This window comes from Narcine bancroftii, chromosome 6, assembly GCF_036971445.1.
Source record: "Narcine bancroftii isolate sNarBan1 chromosome 6, sNarBan1.hap1, whole genome shotgun sequence".
NCBI classification, from domain to species: Eukaryota; Metazoa; Chordata; class Chondrichthyes; order Torpediniformes; family Narcinidae; genus Narcine; species Narcine bancroftii.
In genome coordinates, this window is record NC_091474.1 from 212,638,076 (window position 1) to 212,665,775 (window position 27,700).

General features: G+C 38.0%; 1 protein-coding gene across 3 annotated transcripts in view; it reads left to right on the forward strand.

Annotated features, from left to right (window-relative positions):
• phip (pleckstrin homology domain interacting protein) overlaps positions 1-27,700 on the forward strand; it is a 258,235-nt gene that overhangs the window by 48,228 nt on the left and 182,307 nt on the right. For all 3 annotated transcript variants that reach the window (XM_069887423.1, XM_069887424.1, XM_069887425.1), the window contains one exon: positions 3,996-4,156. In XM_069887423.1, the coding sequence (XP_069743524.1) occupies positions 3,996-4,156 (161 nt within the window). The remainder of the gene's footprint in view (positions 1-3,995; positions 4,157-27,700) is intronic.

Below are 27,700 nucleotides of genomic sequence, written 5' to 3' on the forward strand. Positions count from 1 at the left end.
CCATACATCCCTCAAGGTAGCCATGCAGGTTGATAAAATAGTTAAGACCTATGGGATGCTGGACTTCATTAATAGGGAAGTTGAATTCAAGAGTTAAGATGTCATGTTGCAACTCTACAAATCTCTGGTGAGATCATAGAATATTGTGTTTAGTTCTGGTCACCTCATTATAGAAAGGATGTGGAAGCTATAAAGATGGTGCAGTGGAGATTTGCCAAGATGTTTCCTGGTTTAGAAAATAAGTCTTATGAGGAAGGTTAGTAGAACTGAGACTTTTCTCTTTGGAGTATAGAAGGATGAGAGGAGACTTAATGAAGGTTTACAAGAGTGTGAGAGGCATTGATAAGGTGGAGAGCGAGTACTTTTTTTCCAGGGCAAGAATAGTAAACGCCAGAGGACATTTGTACAAAGTGAAGGGAGTAAAGTTTAGGGGAGATGTCAGAGGTAAGTTCTTTTTTACATAGGTGCCTGGAATGCCTTGCCATGGATGGTGGTGGAGACTGAAACATTGGGGGCATTTCGGAGACTCTTAGGCATAAAAAATGGAGGGTTATGAGGTAGGAAGAGTTTAGTATTTTTTTGGGTTGGCACAACATTGAGGGCCGTCGGCCCTGTACTGTGTTGTAATGTTCCATGTTCTCTGATTCGCTGGGAGTTTGTTAATTTTGAAAACTGCTAATTCTGTGTTTGCAATCCAAAAGCACCTGTCTGCTTTCTGCTTGTACCTTGACGAAAGCCTGAGGCCTGAAATATTAGTTACATATCTTTGCTTCCTGTGGTCGCTTTGTTTCTTTTGCATTTTTGTGTATAGCATTGCAATCATAGCATCTACAGACATTCCTGTTTAAAATGTAATTTAAATACATTTCTGAGGTTTTGTGTGTGATTGTATTTCAATCTATCACCATCGTGTATTTCTCCAAATCTCAACTAACTGTTGGAATATTAGTTGTTGATTTTTCAGGCTCATCGAAGTTGAATGAAGTCTTTGTGTTTGCCCCCTTGAATATAGTGCTGCCCTTAAGTCATTTTAAATGCCTCAAGACCTGTCCTTAGCCACAGGTGAGGTGTCGGAGAATGGGAGGGTAGCTCATGTTGTTCCGTTGTTTTAAAAAAAGGTTCCAAAAATAAACCAGGAAATTACAGGCCAGTGAGCTTGACATCAGTAGCAGGTAAATTATTGGAGGTTCTTCTGAGAGATAAGATCTACAAGTATTTGGACAGCCAAGGGCTGATTAAGGATAGTCAGCATGGCTTTGTGTGTGGTAGGTTGTGTTTAATGAATCTTAGAGCTTTTTGAGGAGGTTACCAAGAAAATGGATGAAGGAAAGGCTGTAGATGTTAGGCCTTTTTAGTTAGGCCTTTGACAAGGTTCCGTATGAGAGGTTAGTTCAGAAGGTTCAGATGCTAGGTTGTAAACTGGATTCGAAATTGGCTGAATGGGAGAAGATGGAGAGTGGTAATGGATAATTGCTTCTAAGACTGGAGGCCTGTGATTAGTGGTGTGCCTCAGGACTCAATGCTGGGACCATTGGTTGTCCGTTATCTATGGATGATAATGTGGTAAATTGGATCAGCGAGTTTGCTGATGACATTAAGATTGGAGACGTTGTGGACGTGAGGAAGGTTTTCAAAGCTTGCAAAGGGATCTGGATCAACTGGAAAAATGGGCCAGAATATGACAGATGGAATTTAATGTAGACAATCGTGAGGTGTTGCATTTTGGAAGGACAAACAAGGTAAGACATACAAAGTAATTGGGGGGGCACTGAGGAGTGTGGAAGAACAAAGGAATCTGGGAATACAGATACATAATTCCTTGAAAGTGATGTCACATATAGACAGGGTTGTAAAGAATCTGGTTCCCTAACGACAGGAAGGATGTCAGTAAGATTGAAATAGTGCAGAGAAGATTTGCTAGGATGCTGCTGGGTCTTCAGGAGTTGAGTTACAGGGAAAGATTAAATAGGTTAAGGCTTTAATTCTTGGATCCTGGAAGAATGAGGGGAGATTTGATAGAGGTTTACAAAATTAAGAGAGGTATAGGTGAAATAAATCCAAGTAGGCTCTTTCCACTTAGATTAGGAGAAATAAATATGAGAGGACATGGCTTTAGGGTGAAAGGGGGAACCTCTTCCACTCAGAGTTATTGAGTTTGGAACAAACTGCCATCTGATGTGGTAAATGCAGGTTCATTCATAGATGGGCAAAGTCAGGAGGGCTATGAACTGGGTGCAGGTTGATGGGACTAACAGAATAATATTTCGGCACAGTCTAGAGTTTTCTGTGCTGTAGTGTTTTATGTTTCTAAGGATGGTGATCTACCAAAGTTGAACCATGAAGTTGTTCCCTTGGGGTTGAAGCATGGGGTTGCTAGTCATTTCTTTTGGCAGTACAATAATACTATTTTTGTCCTTTGCATGTTCAGAGATGCTGTTGGCATAATTATGTGCTGTATATTTCAGCTGTACCGGAGAGAGAGAGAGAAGAGAGAGAGAGAGAGAAAGAGAAAGAGAGAGAGAGAGAGAGAGAGAGCGATGGGCATTAAGATCAAGTGGATTAGCACGCATAACCTGACATTCAGAAAAATGTGTGGATTTTAATTTTTTCCATTTTACAGTTTAAAAAGTATGGATGTGGCATTTGTGTATTTGCTGTTGCTTGAGATTGCATGTTGTGTGGATTGGCGGACTGACTGCTAGGGGGTGCCAATTTTAAACTACCACATTTTTTACCTGTTTATTTTCCACGTTTTTTTTTTGCCAGTTGCTTGAATTCTACATAACGGGGAATTCAATACTGTAATTCGTGAAACTTCAGAAAATGAACAAAAATTGAAGCTTAATTATTTTCCTTTCAGTTTTGTTGATGGACTTAAAAATTATATTTTGCACATATTTATCAAAATGTGTTGCTGTGGATTGATTTTTGCATCAGTGTCCAAATGCATTATTAGTTATCTTGCTAAGTGAAAATAAAAAGGAAATGAAAGATGCTGGAATATTCAGTCTCTTGTGTCACAGCTCAAAACATTGACCATTCCTGTCTTCCCAACTGATGTTTGACCTGTTGAGTTCCTCTAGCAGTTTGATTTTTACTAGTAATATTAATGTTTCGCATTGAAATGTATTCATCTTAATTATTCCTTTCCTGCTTTGGGAAGAAGAAATGGGTAAACTTGAAGGTGGTGATGGTGATAATTAATTGCCTTCATGTTTGCAGCTGTCTTCTTACTGCATTGAACCCATTCAGGATTGATTTTCCTGAATAATTTAAAAAAAAACATGGGTTGAATGGAATCAAACTTAATCATGATCTTGTATGTTCAAAGAACATTAAAATATCGTATTTAAAAAGCATTTGTACTGCTAAAGGAAGATAATTTTTAAAATAATCTGTGCCAAAATACTGTGTTTAATTTGATTGGGGAAATATTTCTCATTGTTCTCAATATTCTACCCTCTGCCCCTCTCAGCTGAATGCTTTATGTCCATTAATTTCCCATCATTCATAGTATATCAGAATGTGCATGAGAGAGGGATTAATCCAAGTGAAAATGTTGGATTTATTTAACAAACCTGCACCGTTATGGTTGTATATCAATATAGTAGAATCCTGCAACAGAATATTTATAACAGGTTGACATGCAGTCTTGGATTGTTTGCATTCCTTCTATTTGTTGTCATTGTGAAATAATGAACAATATGAGCTCGGATAGGAGGGTGGCCAGGCCGTTTGTAACTTCGCTGGGCGGGCGGCTGGGACCAAAAATAGGGGTGGGGACTTTTACATGGAAAATATCAGATTTTAGGGCCAAAAATATGGGGTTGATTTTTACATGGTATTGACTATTACAAGCGGATATACTATATTTTATTTAATTTGAAAAGCATTAATGATTCCTGGATGGAACATACGCAACTCCATGCACTTTCTGTAATAAATTTCTTAAATAATTCACACATCATAATATATTTATTGTTTCTTGTTCGTAGTGGATACCATCCGGGCAAGGCAACTTACTGGAAGTTTTCGACTCAGTCAACTTGTTCCAACTGCTGTATATCTACATATGAAGATGCACAAGCGGATCCTGGGGCACCTGTCATCTGTTTACTGCATTACTTTTGATCGGACAGGGAGGAGAATATTTACTGTGAGTTTGTCTTTTTATGAACTCTCATCTTTAAATTTCTTTTTGGTCACCCAATTTCCTATCTTGTGTTAGATCCTGAAGATAAATATTGTTTCAAAAGGTTTTTATCTGGCTCCAAGGCCAAGATCTCTCTTTTAAAAAAAAAATGCATAATAGAGATGCTTTCTCCCCACAGACCAACAATGAACCAATTGCAGGATTATTCTGTAAATTATTAATAGGATTCTTACAGGATTGTGTTAAACTTCATAAAAGAGGTGCGAGTTTCTTTGAGTAAAAGATTCAAATAGAAAAGTTTCTATTCTGATCGTGAAAGGCATTCATGATTTCAGAGTGGTACAGATGTAATTTCTTGCACTTTAATTTCACACATCATAAGCTACAATTTCTCATTTGCAGGAGATAGAAGAGTTGCATGGTTGGCCAGAGTAAACTTGTAAATTTTTAAACTTGCATAACATTTCTTTATTGATCATATAATTGGTGAATAAAGGAAAGGCAATGGCTTAAGTAAGTGAACCTCAATATTTTAAGTCCTGCTAATTTAGTGATAAAAGATGAATAGTTTATGGAATTTTGCAGATGTCTTATGTAGGCAGTTCAGGCAGTCGGCAGGTTACGAATGTGTTCCTAACCTGGGTCTGTCCATAAGCCAAATTTTTAGGTAAAGCTGAACAGATACTTATGGTTCTTATTTAACATTCTTGGGATAATATTATGCGCACGTGCAGCCATTTCGTAAGTACGAGTTGTTTGTAACCTGGCGACTGCCTGTTCTTTGTTTATAAAAACCAGCCCATTTAAAAAAATCTAATCATACTAATAGACCAAAGTGTGCTGTCCAGAAATTTAAGGCAATAAAACCTTCTGTATTTTTTGACCCCCAGGAAGTCTTTAATGTACTTCCTATCTGGGAATCCTATCCCCCTTGTGCCTCTAAATCAAATCAGAGAGGCTGCCAATGTAATTTTACACTTGTCCTTGTTGCTAGTTTCTAGGTGGTGATATTTATTAGTCATGTATAGATGTGAATCCAAACAAATCTGTGATGCCTTCAAGTCTGATTAAAGTGTTGATTACGGCTACAACTTTTATATTGAAAAAGAAATATGTTGATTATTATACAACGGAGTCAAAGCCAATAATTTACCCCTAGAACCTATCATTTTATTTTTCTTTATCCATAACTTCATTAAATGTTTTAGTATAGGCACATTATATTGTTGTAACAATTTTATATTCCTCTTAAACAAAAATTGATGTATTTCAAATTCAGAAATACTTGCCATCTCAATTTTAGCCCAACTAGGAGGCCGTACCAAATCCATCAATGAACTAATAAATTTAAGTTGGGCTGCCTCATAATAATTTTGAAAATGTGGTAAACTCATATTTCCAAGTTAATTTATTCAAAGCTACTCTCGAAAATTTACCCCTCCATAAAAACTCCCTAACCATTTTATTTAAATCTCGAAAAAAATTTTATCAAGTAAATACGGAATAGATTGAAACAAATATTGTATATGTGGAAAGATATTCATCTTAATTGTATTTATCCTTCCCATTAAATTAATAGGTAAATCTTTCCATTTAATCAAATCAGTTTTAATTTTTTTCATTAACGGAGCATAATTTAATTTATATAAAGATTGATAATTAACATTCAAAATTATACCCAGATATTTAATTCTATCAGTCCACTTCAAATTAATAATATTCTTATAAACTGAATAATCTCCTTCACTTACTGGTAATATTTCACTTTTTTCGCAATTAACTTTATATCCAGAAAGACATCCATATTGTATTAAACATTCCTTCAAATGCAAAAGTGACTGAGCTGGGTTTATTAAATACACCAATACATCATCAGCAAAGAAATTTATTTTATACTTCTCATCTAAAACTTTCATTCCTTGTATCTGTGTATTTTGTCTTATCAACTGTGCTAAAGGTTCAATCACTAACGCAAACAAAGCTGGTGATAAAGGACAACCTTGATGAGTTGATCGAGTTAACTAAAAAGATTCCGAAATCAAACCATTCGTCAATACTCTAGCTACCAGTTTACTATATAGAGCCCTAATCCAACCGATTTCTCCAAAACTTTAAACAAAAAATTCCATTCAACTCTATCAAATGCTTTTTCTGCATCTAAGGATATCACCATTGGATGATCTAAAGATTGTTGAAATCTATTAATCAAACTAATCACACGCAAAATGTTATCTGAAGCATATCTATTCTTTATAAAACCTGTTTGATCAATATGAATCAACTTTGGTAAAAATGTAGCCAATCTATTCGCTAATATTTTAGCTATTATTTTATAATCTACATTTAACAACAAAATTGGTTTATATGAAGATACTTTCAAAGGATCTCTATCTCTTTTAGGAATTACTGTAATTAAAGCACTAGAACAAGACTCAGGTAAAACATAATGTTTTCCAACTTGATGTAATACATTCCCAAACACTGTGGATATATCATCATATAAAATTTTATTAAATTCAACCGAAAATCCATCATCACCAGGCGATTTATTGTTCGGCATTTCCATCATAGCCATTTTGATTTCTGAATCAGTAAATGGTCTTCTAACTCCTGTATATCTCCATCCTCTAATATCGGTAAATTCAACTGTGATTTTAAAAAAATCAATCGATCCAGTTTCCTGTTTTCCTTCAGATGTATATAACTTTTTATAAAATGAATAAAATTCATCATTAATCTGACGAGGTTTATAAGTAATAAGAGAATTCCATCTAACAGCATTAATAGTCCTCGATATCTGTTCTTTCTTTAGTTGCCATGCCAATATCTTGTGTGCTTTCTCTCCCCATTCGTAATATCATTGTTTAGTCCTATTAATCACACATTCAAATTGATAAGATTGCAAAGTATTATATTTCAATTTCAGCCTAGATAATTCTATTTTCTGATCTTCTGTAGCATCTTTCTGAAATTCCTTTTCTAACTCATCGATCTGTTTCTCTAATTCAAGACTCTGATTTAATCGATTCTTTATTATTTTAGAAGTATAACTAATTATTTGTCCTCTCAAATAGGCTTTCATAGCATCCCATAATACAAACTTACTTTGAACAGAATTAGAATTTTCTTTAAAAAAAATTAATTTGTTTTTTTCAAAAAATCAATAAATTCCATATTTTTTAACAACATTGTATTAAATCTCCAACGATAAGCTATTTGAATTTTCTCAGAAGTCTCATATGTAAAATATAACAGAGAATGATCTGAAATCACCCTACTTTTATATTCTGCTTGTTGTATTTTCCCTTGTAAATGTGCCGATACTAAAAAGAAGTCAATCCTTGAAAACGATTCATGTCTAGATGAATGAAAGGAAAAACCTTTCTCTGTCGGATTAAGATGTCTCCAAATATCTACTAAATTAAGATCTTTCATCAACGCTTGGACCTGGATTGCCATCTTGATTTTTTTAACTTTCTTCGGAGATTTATCTAATAAAGGTTCCAAAACGCAATTAAAATCACCACCAACTAAAATATTATCATTAGCTTGACCCAAACATAAAAATGCATCTGAAATAAATACTTCATCACCTGTATTTGGAGCATAAATATTAAGTAAAGTCCAAAATTCACTAAAAGTCTTACAGTTCAATTTAAGAATACATCCTGCCTTTTCCTCCATTGATTGTAATTCAAAAGATAAATTTTTATGTATCAAAATTGCTACACCTTTAGCTCTAGAATTAAATGAAGAAGAATATACATGCCCAACCCAATCACTTTTTAATTTCACACTTTCCTTCACATTCAAATGTGTTTCTTGTAAAAAGGCAATATCAATTTTCATTTTCTTAATATACGCCAAGACTAGCTTATGTTTAATCGTACTATTTAATCCTCGAACATTAAAAGTAGTAAACCTCAGCTTTGACATATCTACTATTATTACTAAATACCAATAATATCTTTATATAAAAACTCAAATCAATGTATATAGGCCCTCCAATAAAAAAAATCACAAATTAAAAATAAAAAAAAAATAAAGAAAGAAAAAAAAGAAAATCCCCCCCAAAAAAACTACCAAAAGGTAGTAATCCCCTAAAAAAAAATTGGGTGTGGGTCACCTACCAGTGGCTGATGACTAGTAAAGAACTTAGTGCAAATCTCTCCCTCCCCAGCCAAACAATCAGTAACATCCAAGTATCATAATAGCAAAAGAAAAAATAGAATAAGAAAATTCTTCTTTTCATCCAAAAGATTCCAATCTCGAAGATCCCATTTCGGAAGGAGGTAAACTCTTTCCATTCCCGTTTTTCCCATTTCTTCCGTTTCCAGAGCTACCAAATTTTTCTTTAGGAGATAATGATGGACTACGTCTTTGATCTCTTATATCTGGCAATGAATCAGCAAAAATCATTGCTTCACTATCAGTCTTAAAAAATCAAAATTGATAGTCTCCGTAAAACACCTTCAACACTCCAGGATAACGAAAAGTAGACTTATAGCCTTTACGCCACAAAACTGGATTGAATGGACGTTGACGTTGAATGTCATCTTGACTCAGATCAGGATAAAAAAAGACTCTGCTATTCTGAATCAATAATGGGGTTTGTCATTGTCTCGCATTTTGTATTGCAAGTCGAAGTATTGCTTCTCTATCCAAATAACTCAAACATCGAATTATTACCAGTCTCGGTGGTTGACCAGCTGAGGGTATTCTTCTTAAAGCTCTATGGGCTCTTTCCAGTGCCAATCCCCCAGAGAAAAATTCTTGTCCTAATATTTGCGGAATCCAGTCTTTAAAGAAATGAAGAGGATCTTGTCCTTCTATACCTTCTGGCAAACCAACAATTTTCACATTATTTCTTCTGCTTTGATTTTCCAAATAATCTATTTTTCTTTCTAGCTCCTTCTCAACATCTCCTAATTCTATGACTGATTTTTCCACCTTCAACACTTTTTCTGTGTTAGAAGTCTCTTGTTGTTTACAGTCCAAGAAAGCAGTCTGAAGTTTTTTTTAAAATTCTTCATCAGATGGGATCCACACGTTTCATAACCATATTTAATTCTGAACTTAGACCAGCATTCATTTGAACCATTTCATTCATTTGAGATGTCAACAAATCCATTCCAGGTTTTATAACAGCTTGAATAATTGCATTCAATTGCATACACTGTGAATCAGTAAAGCTCAGCTCTGCTCTCTTTGACATAGTGGCAGAACAAGGTAACTGCAGCTCCTGCTGCAACTCCACAGAAGGCATTTTAAAAGTTTTACTGCAGGCCTGGACTCCCAGCGAAGGCACCCCAACTTCCTCAGGGGGTCGCCGCTGGTCTCCCCTGTATCTCGTTGTTTTCTCATCAATTTCCAAAGAAAAACAATTTCTTCAGATTGAAATGCCTACCTGATGCATTTCCAACAACGGAGTCGTCTTCCTGCATGCTCCCTCCATTGAAATTGAAAGGCTTTCCAAATCGGGGTCCACTTCTTGGGAACACGCACCTACTTCTGGAGAACAGGTAATTCCAGCGCCATCCTTCATTTGATGAGCAATAGATTTTTTTTTCAGCCCCCACAGGCGATCTTTGGGGTTTAGGCAATGAAGAAATTGAGCCTGGGGCTGTATCAAGTCGTCTTGGCCCCAGATCTTCAGCACTTCGAAAATGTAACTTCTTATGAACTTGAGGTTTAGTCTTTTTACCATTAGTGGCCATAATAATTCCTTAATACTTTAAACTAAAATTTTAAAAATTTAAACTTTAAAACAAAGGGTTAAAAAACAGGTATTTAAAAGTCTGGCCAGAGAGGTCGAGATTGCACGTCTAGACTCTACACCATCTTGCGACGCCCCTGTCTTTTTCCTTTCAAAGTATATGTAGTGCATGGTTGATAATATAGCCATATCATGACCTCATTCTTTGCTCCATGATTAACTAATGGATAAACTTTAATGTTATTTTCCTCAAATCTTTATCGTCTGTAAAGGATCTGTTTTTATCTCTTGCTCATACTGCTGTAACCTTGGATGTTGCATTGACTTTTAAGAAATCCATCTATTATTCAACATTAGTAGCTGCTCATTTTGCCAGAACTTCCCTGTTTTTAGTAAGCCCTTAACTGACTCTAAAATGTCCATTATGCTTTCAGTTCAATATTTTGTTTCTCTTCTTGGTGTGTGTGTGTGTTTTTGAAACCTTGCAGATTGTTCTGACTAAATGTGGTTTAATACTAAAATTAAAGTTTTTATTTGGCAGTGGCTGTTGTACTCCTTTTGTTTTTAATATAAAGTATTTAATTCAAATAAGATTATCGCACAGGTAATGAGACTATGAGAATGTTCCCTTGAACAGATTGTACTCCCGGATTATTGTTCAGTTCAATTTAAAAATACACTTGGTTATTGCTGCCCATTGATGATGTATCCTGCATGAACAAAGGCAAAATATTTATAAACTTCCTTTGAGAAGTTGGAATGAAATTACTTGGTTACTTTTGCAGCTCTAAAAATTGCCCATTGCCTCTTTATTTGCAAAGAAGATGTTGATGTTCTGCTTTCACCAAAGGAAGCTAGAGAAAATGGAGAAATGTTCACGTGCATTGCATGCATTGCTCAGACTTTTGTGCAAGCAAAATTTATTTGGATGAAATAATCAGTCTGGATAAGCAAATGGATTTGAAGCAACTTTGAATATATAATACTAAACTTATTTAGCCATCTATTCTTAAAAGGAAAGGTTACTTTTGAGATTTTTTCCATTCGGTTCCTTTTAAACTTTTTCAAAGTTTTCATTGTGGTAGGAAGAGGACTTTAAGTATTGTTCTCACTCATTTGGCACATCAAATCATCCCAAGATTTCCCTTTGCATCTTTCTTGGCTTTGCTTGTAATGGATGATCTGGCCATTAATACTGCTTGTAGGAATTTGCTGTCCCTAATTCAACAGCTAAATTTCCTCCCAATGTTGAAATGGTGACTGCATTTGAAAAGAAATGGAAGTTCTTAAGGCATCCTGAGTGGAATGGGGCCATTTCATAGAAGCTTCAGTCTTCATAATTATAAAGCATAGCTTTCTATTGGTCGTGTATACCAAAATGCAAGTGCTGTCATTGACCTTTTTAATTCAAAAGATTGCCAATTTTCTGCAATGAGTCCTTCGGATGAATTAGATGCATTGATGAATTAGTCAGCCATCTTGTAGACAAAAATCAAAACTCACATCCGTGAAATGATTAATCGTGGGTGAATAGAAATTCTACTATAAATTAGGCAAGTTACAAAGCACAGAACATCTGAAGCAAACCAAAACTGCATGCAGCAATTCACCCAGATTTTAATCCTTAAATCCATACCAATGTTCTTGGTATAGACTAGGCAAGCATTTAAAACAAAGCCAAATAGTGCAATTGAAGAGATGTATGCCAACCTTGCAGATTGTTCTGACTAAATGTGGTTTAATACTAAAATTAAAGTTTTTATTTGGCAGTGGCTGTTGTACTCCTTTTGTTTTTAATATAAAGTATTTAATTCAAATAAGATTATCGCACAGGTGCAATTGACTAGTTGCCTCCCTATTGTCAGATCTGATTTTATAGATATGGCAATTAAGCTGACATAGTACAGAAAGTTAATGGATGAAAACGAGCACCTTGCACCTGGCAGCCTTATTCTCATCAACTTGTTTAGGTTAACGTGTGTTTTAAAACAAAAAAACTCAAAGCAACATTGATCTGCTGAAATGTTCTTGTAATATGTAGTATGTAATTTATTTTGGAAAGTATCTGCAGCTTTCACAAATATATCAGTTTCCAGTGACTATGATCTGTTTTCCTTGTATGGTTCCTTAAATTTCTAATCGAGAGTCTGTACAAATGGCAGCAATGTTAATTTCATCTGGCTGATTCTTATCGTTACGGGCATACAATAAGCCCGCTTTACGAAACTAGAGCATTCCTATGAAACATTTTGTAAGCCTTTCGATGTAAAGCGAAGATGCATTCACTACTATTGGAGGCTATTTTTGTAAAAGCGAAAACCCATTCAAATCCTTTCACAAAAGCTAACGCGACTTTCCTCATAAAAGCAAATTTTTGAAATTCGAGTATTTGTAAAGTGGGGTAAACTTGTATCATGATGTGAGGACAGCTGTGATCTCTTATTGAATCAAGAGCCATTGGTTTTTTAGGATATCTGTCTTTGATTTGTTTGTCACAAACAGCACACCATTTGCACAGAGGAATACACTGTATCAAAATATCTCATTGGCTTTCCAGTTTATAAATTCTCATTTAATGACGTCTATTGTAGGATTGGATCTTTCAACCAAATTGAGAAATGGCTGTAAATGTATGAAGGCTCGACAATTTCATATCCCGTTAACTTCCTTCTTTTCTCCAAATACACTTAGTTTTCCTTCCTTTTAAAAGCCTCTTTGAAAGGATTTCAAAAGATAGGTAGCTTTCTTTAGAGTGGGCAGGTGACAAATAATAAATATTGGCTCATTTGTTTTTTGGCCGGAATGGATTCGAAGTCTTGCTGAGCATTAAAAACCAGGTATGGGTGCAGGTGGAAATTATAATCATCGTAATTATGTTGCTAATATTTTCTTACTATTTCTCAGCAATACCTAAAATAAAGAGCACCTCCTAAAATAAAGAGCACCTCCTGCTATCCATTGTTACTTGGACTATTTTTAAGTTAGTTTATAATGTGTGATCTCTGTGCACCAGCTGAGAATTTCTCTGCATGGGCAACTAAACTGATAATAATTTCTTTGCATTTCAAGTTTTCCTTTCATGAAGAATTATTATTTAGAAAATAATTTTCCAATTGCTCTTAAAGATCCCTGATAAATTAGAATAAAATGATCTGATTATATGTAATGTTTAACGAACTGACCTACAATTTGAAAACTATTTTCGAATGTTTTAAAATTAGCAACCTATCCAGAAATGTACTGTTTCCAAGACCTATACTCTTAAGTAAATTTTTTTAATTTATACATTCTGCATGGTAACAAGGCCTTCTGGCCCACGAGCCTGTGCTGCCCAAGTACCCCAACTCCTGAACGTTTTGAAGGGTTGAAGGAAGCCAGAGCATCTAGAAGAAACCTATGCATACAAAGAAGAACATACAAACTCCTTCCAGACAGCACCAGATTTGAACCTGGGATCCTGGTGCTGTAATAGTGTTGATTTCATCGAGTCTGTAAAATCTTATAGGCATTCTTGATAAAAGACACCAGATGTTCTTTAAAAATGTGACATTCTCAGGACTTTAATTCAACACTTGCTGACTAGGAGATGAATAGTGCTTTTAAATGTCCAGGTGGTCTGGTAGATTAATGCATCAAGGTTGTCAGAGACTGATGAATGTAGTGAGAGGGCAGCTTGAGAATTGTTGATGGAGGCACAGATAATCTGTTATTTGAAGCTTTTTGTTTGCAAATTGAACTATTATAACCAGGCTCATATAATTCATTGAATTTTTTTTCAAAGAACTTTTTTATTTTTTACTGGAGCTTTTCACATCATCGACTAAGTGGGTCCTCAACTGTGGGTGGGGTTGTCTGCTCTCTCTATTCAGTTGGCTAAGGTATTGTTGATTTCAGATTGGGTGTTGTTCATGTACAGTATTGTCCATTCTCTTGTACAAGATTGCAACCCAAAGATCTGGTCCTCACCCACCTCTATCTGCCCCTTGACCTAAAAGGACCCTTTCCCTCTTTCCTGTCCTCGCAATGCAAGATTGAATATGGAGGTTATGCTGTTTCTTGTAAAAACTTAGGTTCTTTTAAAACAACTATACCTTATCAGCTAAAGTACACAAGACCGTATGAAGGCATCCATCTTGAATCCAACTAAAGCTGCCACAAACTAGTCTCTCATTTTCTCTAGTAGACAGGAAAACCATTAGCCCTCTATCACGACATCTCCTTTGCTTGAGTTGTTTAACCTAGCAACATGACACACTAATACAATATTCATTTCAATTTAAAGTTCAACACAAAGGTAAACACAAACATCAGCAGCACAAACTTAAGTGTGTAGTTCTTTTAGAGATTCAGTCTATCAGGAGCTTTGAAAATGTGTGGATCTTCTTAACACAGGTGCTAGTGTTGGCTGTGCTGGTCCACGACTGTCTAGCACTGGTGTTATTTCCTCAGTTGTGTAGGCTGGATCTTCTGCATTTGTCTGTTCTCTTGCATTTTCAGCCAGTTCTTTCAATTCCTCCTCAGTATTTGACAACTACTGTTCTGACAGTGTAGGATCTTGGATTTATTTACTCTAGAACAGTAGCCTTTTTGTTTCAAGTATTGGAGTCTCTGAGTCTCACTGTGTCATGTTGTGCCAGTAGCCCTAAGCTTCTTGCTGATGTCATTTTTTTTCTCCATTGTAGATGCTTTTGTTTCTGTTCAATATCTCGGTTCTGTATCTTTTTCTGTTTCAGCTGCGATTTACTTGGATTTCATGTCAGGTTCACATGAAGATTCACATCTGTGTCTGGAACTCTCATTGTGTGCTTCACTCTGTTGTTGGCCTGGATAACGAATGAACTAGCACAATAGAATTTCCTCTTGACTAGGCTTAGATTTTCACATGCTTTGTCACCCAGCAGTGATTCTGGGATGACTGAACATGAGGTGGTGCTCTTTATCTTTAACTTTCATCTTGAGTTTACATGTACCTTTTGTGTTGATGCTCTGTCCATTGTAGGATTTGAACTGAACAGGATTTGAAAGGATGTATGGCTTTATCTTCATTGCCTGATATTGTACACACAGATCAAATTGACCTTTGCTCCTGTGTCTAGCTTGAAAGGAATATTTATTCCATTTGTATGCAGTGACATAGTCCACTTGTCCTGCTCAACTCTGTGCACACTTGGCTTCATTGTCTGTTGGTTTATAATCTTCCTTCACAACCATGCCAATGAAAAGTGTATCACTGAGAGCAGTTTCTTCTAAAGTGTGTACAGTGTCACTTCTGTTTTGTTTCCCTTTGGTAAAACATTGCTTTGCATAATGACTCTGCTCTCTGCACTTATTACAGACATTTTCATAGGGTGAACATTGCTTTGCTGCATGTTGAGAGCCACATCATTTACAATTGAATTTCTCTCCATCTTTTTGTTGTTTCCTATACCTCATTTTGTGTTTGTGTTCTGCCACTGTGGCTAGGACTATGTCTTTGTTTTTACTGGCTTTTGCATTCTTAGCAAACATTTTTGCGTGCTGCTGAGCCGTCACTGGCATGGCATATCTTCACTGCTCCAGCAAAAGTAAGGTCTCTATCGCAGCAACCTCTCAATAACTTTCTTATCAATAATCCAGAATACAATTTGATCACGGATCATTGAATCTTGCAGCGATCCAAAATTGCATGTTCTTGCTTTTAATTTCAAGTCCGTTGATATATTTAAAAAAAAGTATCAGAACTATCCCTGCAGCTGTTTGCGCGAGCAAAACACGTACCTCTTGAATGTTTCATTTTTTTTCTTTGGTGAACAATGTTCATCAAACATCTTGCTAACCTTGTCAAACTTGCCCTGGTCATCTGCCTTGGCAAAATCAAACATGTTGAAACCTCTAGTGCAGTGCAAACTTTCGTACATTAGGTTTGTTATCGAGTCCAAAGGCTTGCAGGTACAGCATGCATCATTGTTCAAACAACCTCACTTGTGGTCGATATTTCCAGTCTTCACACTTTCCATTTCTCTATTGCTATCAACTGATTTTTGCTCTGCAAACTCTTGGTGTTTCTTCCTCTCCTGGTATGCGTACTCCTGGTGTTTCTTCCACGCCTGGTGTGCGTACTCCTGGTGTTTCTTCCACGCCTGGTGTGCGTACTCCTGGTGTTTCTTCCACGCCTGGTGTGCATACTCCTGGTGTTACTTCTATGCCTGGTTCCATGTGATGTTTCTTTTTATTGTAATAAAGGAACTTTAAAACCACTGTACTTTATTAGTTATAGACTGAACACCATATGGAGGCATCCACCTTGAATCCAACTGAAGCTGCATCAAACCAGTCTCTGACTCCCTCTAGTGGTTAGGTGGATTACTAGCATTCTATCACTACAGAGATGAATGACAGTACTTGAATGTAATGTATTCACGAGAAGATAGTTTGTTCATCTACTTTGTGGTTTGTTCATCGGCAAGCACTGATGGATTAGTTGGTAGATAAACCTTCGAGCTCTCCTTGTAGCTGATTTGAGGCAGTGACATGCTGAGCCATGCAGTCCAAAAACATCAAAGTCCAGACCTGTGCTGAGTTGGCTGATTTAATTCTGTGTCGGCACCACAGATGGTCTTGATGGTTTCCAGTTAGGAAAATAATCAAATTCCTGCTTTCGATGTGCTAACACCCTCTGCTGGAAATACACTTGTATGAGCATTGAACAAGAACAATATCTGCTTAGCTGTGTCCTCCTTGTGACTGAGTAGGCAGCCAACAATTTCACACATATTAAATGGAAATCTGAGGGAGGCTGCAGGGTCAGTATCCATGAAACAAAGGAGAGAATACAGGAAGCATAATTGCTGAGAAAATAAACTGATTTAATGATGTTCGGGGGGGGGGGAAAAACAGTAGGCAGGGATGGATTTCCAATAATGTTCCCACACCTCCTCTCTCACCACTGTTCAGGGCCCCAAACTGTTCAAGTGAAGCAACACTTCACTTGTAAATCTGCAGGTGTCATCTACTGCATCCAATGCTCTTGCTGTGGCGTCCTCTACATCTGAGAAAGTGGACACAGATTAAAAGATGGTTTACTTGAGCATCTTTGCTCTGTCTGCTGAAATAGCAAGGACCTCCCAGTGGCTAACTGTTTCAACTCCACACCCCATTCCCACACTGACATGTCGGCCAATGGTCTCATGCACTACTAAAATGAGGCTATCAGCAAATTGGAAGAATCACACTTAACAACTCTCTGGGTACCCTCCATCCAGACGGTATTAAAACCTACTTCTCTGGTTTCCATTAGGCCCCTCCTGTCTGTCTCTATCCCCATCCGCCATCTCCTTTCCTCCAGCTCCCCACCCCCTTCTCCATTCACAGAGCCAACCCCCAATCACTTCTTAGCTCCTTTCTCTTCTGACCCCCCCCACCCCCACTCATTTCCACCAATGATCTCTTGCATGTTGGCCTGTGCTCCTCACCCTGCCCCTTCTTAACTCCTCCACCCACTTTTTTTTTCAGGCACCTGCCTGGTCTTTGTTCATACCTTTGCAAAGGGCACAGGCCCAAAACAATTGGTTATACGTATTTATGACTTGCTGAGTTTCTCCAGCACTTTTTTGTTTTAAACATCAGTCAGCGATGACTTGGACTAAACCTAAACAACTTGAAAAATGCAACATTTGTTTTTTTTGTGCAGGACAGGGAATAACCGATTTTAAAAATTGTTTCCTTCTCCTCACTTAATAGGCTTGCTTTTCCCCTAGTCAAGAAATTGGACACTGCTTTGCATTTTGTGTGTTTTTGACAAAATATTCAGATGTAATATGATGATAAAAATTGCATCTCAAATGGATACTTTGAGAATAAAATTGATGGAAAGGTCTTGAATAGAACCTTCACTTTTCAGGTTTATTTGCAGATGATCAGTGTTAATGTATAGCTGTTAGATTAGAGGGATAATCTAGTGTTTTAACCTATCAATTGTGCAAAGCATTAATGCTGCTTAAAGTGTAGGTTTTATTTAACACACTTAGATAGTAGAGAAAAAAGTTGCATTTGCAAAGAGCTTTTATAACACACAGATCATGTTAACACTTTTGTAATGTAGGAAATGTGACAGCCAATATGTGCACAGTGTCCACATTTTTTTAAACTAACTTTTTATGCATGACCTTATCAACTCCTTGCTTAAAATCCAGACAGACTCCATCAAATATACTGCACCCATTGATACTCATCTTCACTAACTAAAAAAAATTCTATCAAGTTAGTCCAATGTGATGTGGCTTTTCTTTTAGCAAAGCTGTACTTTCTTGATTAATCTGCCTTTCTACATGAAGGCTGAAATAAACCTTCAAGATCAATTCTAGTAATTTGCCCAACTTTAAACAAACTAGTGTATAATTACATGGTTTAACCTTTCCTCTTTCCTCTATTTTTAAATAGTGAAAGCACGTATTTAACTTTATTTGTCAGATTACATCTCGTACAATGGAAGGCTTCTTCTGTGAGCAGTTAACAGGTTCTCTCTGTCATTTATACAGGAATGTGAAGAGTGCAATTTAGAGTCTAGAGTTGCAATGAAAAGCAAGATCAATATATACCAAACAAGAGCAAACATCACACTTTTTGGGGTACGTTCAGGACCCTGCTGGCAACAGGAATGAAACTATCTTTAAGTTTGTTGGTGTATGCTTTCACAGACCTGAGCCTTATCCCTGATGGGACGAAGCGGAATGTTGGTTGCCTACACATCAGGAGATGTAAACTGAGTCCCTGGATGGAAGGAAAATTTGCATCATGTTCTAAGCTGACTTCTCTATCTTCTTCTTATGTTGAGTAGAGAAGTTCAAATGCCACACTGTTATGCATCCAGCAATTCTGCTTTTGATGATATAACTTGAGGGTCTGGGGGTACATGCCAAACTTCCAGTCTTCTCAGAAAGTAGAGGCACTGGTGCATATTTTTGACCATCATGTCGATATGTTTGTCTCAGGTCATTGGTGATATTTATTCCTTGAAGTAATCATCTCTTTCAACTTCAGTAGCATTAATATGGACAGAGGTGTGAACTCTGCCCCTCTCCTTGCGTCGATCCTCATTTTTGTCTTATTTACGTTGAAAGGTTGTTTATTTGGCACCATCTCACTTGACTTTTAATCTCTTGTTTTCTATCTTTTCGTTAGCAGAAACCTACCCATCACTTGTCATCCGCAAACTTGGTGGAGTTGGCTGTGCAGTTGTGGATGGAATATACAAGTAGGGGACTTGAGTACACATCCTTAAAGAGTGCCTGTGTGAAGTGTGATCGTGGTGGAAATTTGGTTAACCTGTGGGTTATTAGACAGAAAGGCTGGGATCCTGTTGAAGAGAGAGACGCTGAGGCTTCAGATCTTGAAGTTTGGGAATGTTTTCTGTGGACTTTAGTATTAAAGGTGGTGTTGTAGTCTGTGAACAGTAGTCCAATCATCATTTCACCTTGGCGTCCAGGTTTTCCGGGGCTGAGTGGAGAGTCGGGGAGATGACATTTGTGTTAATCTGTTTTGGTAGTAGGCCAGTTGAAGTGGTTAAGGATGGTTGGGAAGCTAGAGTTGAGGTGAACCATGATGCATCTCTCAAAGCACTTCATGATGGTAAATATTAGAGCCATTGAATGATAGTCATTTAGAATGCTGGTTTGATGGTGGCCTACCTGAAGCAAGTGGAAACAGTGGTCTGTTTCAGGGAGAGATTAAAGAAGTGTGACTACATCTGCCGCTTAATTTGTGCAGACTCCATCTGGGCCAGTTGCTTTCTCTGGGATCGCCCACAGGAAGGCTGACCTGGCTTCAGTAGTTTGGGTGCAACAGCACTTGTAGTAATTGATGTGGATGTCACCTCCCTGCTGGCCCCCTGTTTGAAGCAAGCATAAAACGCGTTTAACTCGTCAGGGAGTGTTGCACTATTGTGTGCTCAGCTGCTCGACTACTTTGTACTCCGTGAAAGCATGCATGCCCTGCTGAATGCTGGTCTTGCTTTCTTGCATTTATTGTGTGGCGGTAGAGAGACCTGCTGCAGGACACGTTGTACATGAATGTAAACTGCCATATGCATCACTTGTGGAATAAATAGCTGTTCAAGAGAGATGAGAATAAACAGCTGCCTTCATTCAGTTAAGAGTAGAGAATTAAATCACACTTCTGACATGGGTCATGTAAAGAGTGAAACAGCTTTGAGATGTCAAATCAATCATCCTCTTAATTTCCCATTCTCTCACATAGACATAGCCACAATATTTTTGTGGCTAGTACACACTATTCTCATGATGTTGATGGTTGGGCCTTACTATGTCAGGTGGTGAGACTCCAACATATTGTCATTATTGAAAAAATGAGTCATTGAGAGATGGGAATTGTATTAAGCTCTATCATGCTTCAAGCCTGCTCCATTTTTTTTAAAACGAGATCATGATTGATCTTTGACGGTTACTTCACGTATCTGCCAGTGCAAGTTTAAGTTAAATTATAAATCTTTGATTTTTTTTTTCCATTGATTGCAGAAGCTGGGAAAGAACACCGTACTTTATAAATAAAAATATTTCTTAACTTCACCCTTGAAACTTTTCACTTTTAGACCAAGTCTCCAGCTTCAGATTCCACAATCATCAGAAATAGCTACCAGCTTGAATCTCGAAAAACCAAGTTCCTCTCCATACTCGTAAGCAACTCGGGGTCCAGGCAGTGCAAACCTGATTAATGTAAACTTGCAGCATAACTCTTGTAGCCTAAGTTTCATTCTTGTAAATTTATCCCTCATCATTTCATGGGTAGTATTTGATTGTGCTGAGTTATGCCGACTGGTCATGTAATAAGTACAAACAAATGTGGACAGGAGTCTTGATGATTCATTAGCTGACCAATGGCCAGTACAACTGAACACTGCATTGATCAACCAACATCCTGACTTCTGGCATACTGAAGTGGTTAAAGCTTGGAATATTGTCCTGAAGAACCTCAGCAGAAATGTTTAAAGGCCGATTGGCCTCCATCATCCTTACCCATGTACTGTTGTGCGAGATGCGATTCCAGCCAGTGGAAAGTTAATCCTTTCAATTTCTTTGGTGCTCCTTTGAGACTTATTCCATCATGTGTTCCCTTTGAGGTCAGAGGCTGTCATTTATCCATATTTGGATCATGGTCTTAATGAGATCATGGCTCAGGTGGTCCTGGTTGAGGCCAAGGTGAACATTTGTGAGCAGTTGTTGTTAAATTTGTATTGATAAATATTGCTGTCCAATTTGAGTATAACCAGACCAGTGGATTTGTCCTCCTTTCGAAAATGGAGTGAGTACTTTTCTGCTTTATCAGACAGATACCCTTTTTTTGTTCCCCATACATGGTGTGTTTATCCATTTCTTGACATGCATAACTGATTCGAATATGGGTACAAATAATAGACTTGTTTCTAAATCAAATTTGGGGGGTTGTGCTTATTAAGGTGAAATGCAAGTTGTCATAATTGCTGGTAAATATAGTCATAGAGAAAAATATTGGGAGAGGTACAGCATTAATTATATTAGACTAATGATGTGGAGATTGTGCACTCAAAATTCAGACAAAATATTTCACTTTGTTTGAACTTTGCAATTATGTTTAAATAAGCTTGGAATAATGACCTGCCTTCAGTTAAATGACAGAGAAGCTGCCAAATTGTACAGGAAGAGCTTGTCTGCAGTATCTGAATCTTTACCCTGCACAGTGACCAAGCAAACTTTTTTCTTTTTCTTTGACTTGGCTTCGCGGACGAAGATTTATGGAGGGGTAATACCCACGTCAGCTGCAGGCTCATTTGTAAACTACTTGGTTGCATTAAATCACCATTAAAACAAAATTAGGATTCCCAGCTAAACTAAAGCATCTGATTTGGATATGATGGTGCCACATACTTTCTCCATTTGATCCTGATCGCCCTTTTCACTTGACCCTCATGCCAGTAATTCAAGAGCTGACCCATAGTTCCAATTTTCACAGCACCATGAGAGAAGAAATTCCTCATCATCTCATTCTAAAATTGTCGGTTCCTTGTTTCTGAAATACTACACTCCCTCACGAGATTTACATCCTCATAGCAAACATTGTCAAACCATGTCCAAATCTCGTGCTTCAATAAAATATCCTCTCATTCTTTTAAATTTCAATGAATATGTCCACACATTGCTCAATCAATTCAAATGAGGGGGTGCATCCTTTTCAATTGTTCTTTACAAGATGGCTTCTTTATCCCATGAGTCAGTCAAGTGAACGTTTGTGAACTGCCTTAAATATGAATGTGTCCAGAAATGACAAGAGTAGTTTCAGCAAAGCCCTACGTAATTGGAACAACACCTGATCCTGTGCTACATGCCTAATGCAGGAACAAGCTGCTGTTTGTTTATTTTTACTGTACTTTTAAGGGAAGTATTTTTATTGCACGAGGATACTGGAGCCCTGTTTATATCAACATTTAAAAGTCTAATATCATTCAGTTATTGCTCTGCTTTTCCATTCTCTCCACAAAAGGAATCTTCCTTACAATAGCCATTTTTGCCAACCCATCTAACCTGGTTGCATCCCTCTGCAGACTTTTTGTATCCTAATATTGCCTATGTTTGTGTTATCATTAAACCTTAGTGCATAAATACATGTTTCCTTCATCTAAGCCAAAATGATATAGATTTTAAGTAGTTGAAACTGAGCATTGATCTCTGTCAAGTTGACAATGACTTTTTAAACAAAAATCGGACTTTTTTTTTTCTGTCTGTAAACCAGGCGTCCATCCCTGTGATTCCCAAACATCTTGAATGAAAGACTCAATTATTCATAAGACTTGGGAACAGAATTTGGGAATATTGCACCAGGACTCCAAATCTTTATGACTACTGCATCAGGACTCATCATTTTCTGACTTCTCTCCCCATTTAGAAAAGTAGTCCACTTCTCTATTTCTTTTATCAAAGTTCATAACCCTACGCTGTATTCCATCCACCCTTTCTTTGCCCATTCTCCCAACCTATCCAAGTCCCTCTGCAGGCTCCTGAATTCAGAAAGTGGGAGGTCCAAAGGGATGGAGGTGTTCAGTTGCCAGATTCCCTAAAGGTTAACTTGCAGGTTGAGTTGGTAGTAAGGAAGGCAAATGTGATGTTAACATTCATTTGGGAGGTCTAAATGGGTGAGTAGCTCACCACAATAACCTCGTCCTCAATGCCACCAAGACCAAGGAGCTGATTGTTGACCTGGAAGGAAAAACCAGAGGTGTACGATCCAGTGATCATTTTGGGGTGGGGGTGGGTGGTCAGAGGTGGAGGGTGGGCAAATTTAAGTTCTTGGGAATCATTATCTTGGAGCATCTTTTCTGGACCCAACACACTAATGGTTTCTTGAAGAAAGCACATCACTGCCTCTATTTCCACAGGAGTTATATTGGAAACCCTGGCAAATTTCTACAGATGGTGGAAATTGTGCTGACCAGCTGCATCATTGTCTGGTATGGTACACCAGTACCTCTGAGCATAAATCCCTGCGAAAGGTAGTGGACACAGCCCAGGACATCAAAGGTAAAACCCTCCCCACCATCGAGAACATCTATAGGAATGCTATTGTTGGAGAGCAGCAGCAATCATCAAGGATCCATATCATCCAGTATACACTCTGTTCTCATTGCTACTGTCAGGAAAGAGGTATAGGTGTCACAGGACTTGTACTACCAGTTTCAGGAACAGCTCCTACCCTCAACCATCTGACTCCTCATTAACAAACTTAATCAACTAATTTATGCACTCACTCGTGCACTTTATTGATTTTGTTTCCCTCTATGTTCCATTGTCAGTTTGTTTACATTTCTTTATTCTTCTACACTACCAATAAGTGGTAATTCTGCCTTGCCTGCAGAAAACGAATCTTAGGATTGTATGTGATGTTATATATGTACTCTGACAATAAATCTGACATCTGAATCAAGGCAAAGATGTAATGCTGAGGACTGACCAGCCATTGGTCATACCACATTTGGACTATTGCAAACAATTTTGGCTTCATAACTAAGGGAGGATATGCTGTAATTGGAGAGGATGTAGAGGAAATTTACAAGAAAGGTCCCAGGGATAAGAGGTTTAACATAGGAGTGTTTAATGGTTTTTGCCTGTACTTGCTAGAGTCAGTGAAACATACTGAACATTGAAAGGGCTTGATAGAGTGGATGTGGGGAACATGTTCCAGTTGTGGAGAGTCTAAAACCAGAGGGCACAGCCTCAGATAAAAGGATGAAGAGAGAATTTTTCAGCCAGATGGTTTTGAATCTGGAATTTGTTGCCACATGTCACTGGGCATCTTTAAAATGGGTTGATAGGTTCTTGATTAGTAAGGCTGTTAAAAGTTATTGGAAAAGGCAGGAGAATGGAAAAGTACATCAACCATGATTTGAATGGTGGAATATATTTGATGCCTGTATGGCCAATTCTTCCACTAGATCATTTGATGTGATTGTGGATGATTGCACAAGAAAACAGGATGTTGAATGCAAAGGAATGCCAAGTGCCAGTAATAAAATGAGTTATTTTTTTCTTGCACACATTAGATCAGATCTTCAATCACTCTTGAGTTTTTTGTTAAGTGAAACTATGTTTTGTAAATTATATTGTTTGAATAGTTTTGATAAAAACTTTGATTGCTGGACTGAATGCTGTTCCATTAGGTTTCTATGCCTTGGCCTTAGGAAATAAAAACTTGTTTATTGTGATCCAAACGAGTAATATGCGTGTGAATGTATTCACCTGCTAAATTGTATCCTCTATGTTTCTCCATTTTGAATCTGCTTAAACAACATATGATTAATGAGTTGCTGAGCTGGTTTCTTGAGCAGAATAAAAATTAATTAAAGCATCGTTGAGATGCAGAGTGAGACAAGTGTTTGCATCATGTCTGTTTCAGGAAGTTTCAAAAAACTTCATAGCTAAGGATATGATTTTTGAAATATGGTTTCCAGTTGATTCACAGCCCATGCGCACAAAAAGCGAGCTCATTAAAAATGCATAATCATCTTCTGGTGAAGTTCATTCCAAATCCACATTGACCTGGGCAACAGGGATAAATCCCCTGCTCTTGGAAAGTTTTTTTTTAAATATTTACCTGGGACAGCAGCTGGACCTCACTTTAACATTTCATCTGAGATGTTGAAAAGTTAATTAGATGTTAATGTTCATGTTTTATTGCATTTAAAATGAACAATTTTTATAATGTTGCTCTTCAGATTATAATAGTGTTGGTTTTGCCTTTTTAAATTTTGTATGTGCCTCTTGGCATTTGTTCATTTCCACACATTGTGAGACATTATATCAGATTGACTGACAAAATGATTAAACTAAATAGAGGTTTTATCATTAAATCTCCTGTCTCAAATTTGTACAAGAAAACATTATAGCATCATGCCTGCAATTTTTGTTTTCAAGGAGCCAGTTACAGAGCCCAGGTAGTTGATTGTGATCTTTGCACACTCTAGGTTCAGCAAGAGTTGGACACACAAGTTATATTATCATTTGGTTTGATGTTCACCAAAGAATATTTTTTTTTTAGCTGATCTTTTCGGGCAACACCAACTGCATATACATCAGTGGTCCACAGCAATTTAGAAAATACGATCTTTAGCTTATAGGAAATTGCATACTGTACAGTATACCCAAACTGATCCCACTGCCCTGCTCTCTTCCCACAGCCCTGTATCAGTCTCCACACTGATCTGCTGTCTTCCCACAGTCTCGTGTCAATCCCCAAACTGATCCCACTGCCCTGCTCTCTTCCCACAGCCCTTTATCAGTCTCCACACTGATCTGCTGTCTTCCCACAGTCTCGTGTCAATCCCCACACTGATCCCACTGCCCTGCTCTCTTCCCACAGCCCTGTATCAGTCTCCACACTGATCTGCTGTCTTCCCACAGTCTCGTGTCAATCCCCACACTGATCCCACTGCCCTGCTCTCTTCCCACAGCCCTGTATCAGTCTCCACACTGATCTGCTGTCTTCCCACAGTCTCGTGTCAATCCCCACACTGATCCCACTGCCCTGCTCTCTTCCCACAGCCCTGTATCAGTCTCCACACTGATCTGCTGTCTTCCCACAGTCTCGTGTCAATCCCCACACTGATCCCACTGCCCTGCTCTCTTCCCACAGCCCTGTATCAGTCTCCACACTGATCTGCTGTCTTCCCACAGTCTCGTGTCAATCCCCACACTGATCCCACTGCCCTGCTCTCTTCCCACAGCCCTGTATCAGTCTCCACACTGATCTGCTGTCTTCCCACAGTCTCGTGTCAATCCCCACACTGATCCCACTGCCCTGCTCTCTCTCCACAGCCCCGTGTTGATCCTTACACTGACCCCTGCTTGGAAATTAAAAGTTTACACTACAGTATCCCTTACAGCTTTGCTAAGTATATATCGTGTTTGCACAACATCCACCTCCCTTAACGCCCATTTTCACAGAACGTATTGTGGGCGTTAGGTGGTGCATACCTGTATACTGCAACATAAAATGAAAAAAAACAAATAAACTTGGCTATAATATTCACTTCGTCATCTAATATTCATTGTTGAAATTGAAACATGTTTTTATTACCATATTTTGAATCAAAAGAAAAGTAGAAGGAACGAAACAAATTTGTCTGGAGAGGTGAAATACTGTGGAAAATGGTATGATGGGAAACAAACTTAAAACAGAGTCCTCTACAACTTCTCAATTTAGATTCCTCTACAGATAGTACAGACCATTACATTTTTTAAAATCTTTGTGAATATTTGCTAAAAATCCAAATTTTGATTCTACAATCGAGGATACATCAGCCAAAGCCTGAGTTGTCATGGCTTGCTCTTTTGGTTTGTTAATATGCAAAATACTTCATTTGGGCAAGGAAGAGGTAGCATCCAGTTAAGGGAAAAGTTAGTGGGAATGATAATTGAGGTGAAAGTGTGAAGTGACAATCTTAATATCCTAATGCCACTGTGGATTGATTATATTACCTGTACATTTATAATAACGGATCAGTTGCTCTTCCTCTGGTTCTTCTTTCTGAAGCAGAAATGTAGTGAGCTTGGTTTACACTGAAATTGATGCCCATTTGACCAGGAGATACTTGGTCTGTTTTGTTTCACATCTCCATCGGGCACACAAAACTCAAAACGGTCAACCAGTTTACCTATCTCGGCTGCACCATTTCATCGGATGCAAGGATCGACAACGAGATAGACAACAGACTCGCCAAGGCAAATAGCGCCTTTGGAAGACTACACAAAGGAGTCTGGAAAAACAACCAACTGAAAAACCTCACAAAGATTAGCGTATACAGAGCCGTTGTCATACCCACAGTCCTGTTCGGCTCCGAATCATGGGTCCTCTACCGGCATCACCTACGGCTCCTAGAACGCTTCCACCAGCGTTGTCTCCGCTCCATCCTCAACATTCATTGGAGCGACTTCATCTCCAACATCGAAGTACTCGAGATGGCAGAGGCTGACAGCATCGAATCCACGCTGCTGAAGATCCAACTGTGCTGGGTGGGTCACGTCTCCAGAATGGAGGACCATCGCCTTCCCAAGATCGTGTTATATGGCAAGCTCTCCACTGGCCACCGAGACAGGTGCACCAAAGAAGAGGTACAAGGACTGCCTGAAGAAATCTCTTGGTGCCTGCCACATTGACCACCGCCACTGGGCTTATATCGCCTCAAACCGTGCATCTTGGCGCCTCACAGTTCGGCGGGCAGCAACCTCCTTTGAAGAAGACCGCAGAGCCCACCTCACTGACAAAAGGCAAAGGAGGAAAAACCCAACCCCAACCAACCAATTTTCCCTTGC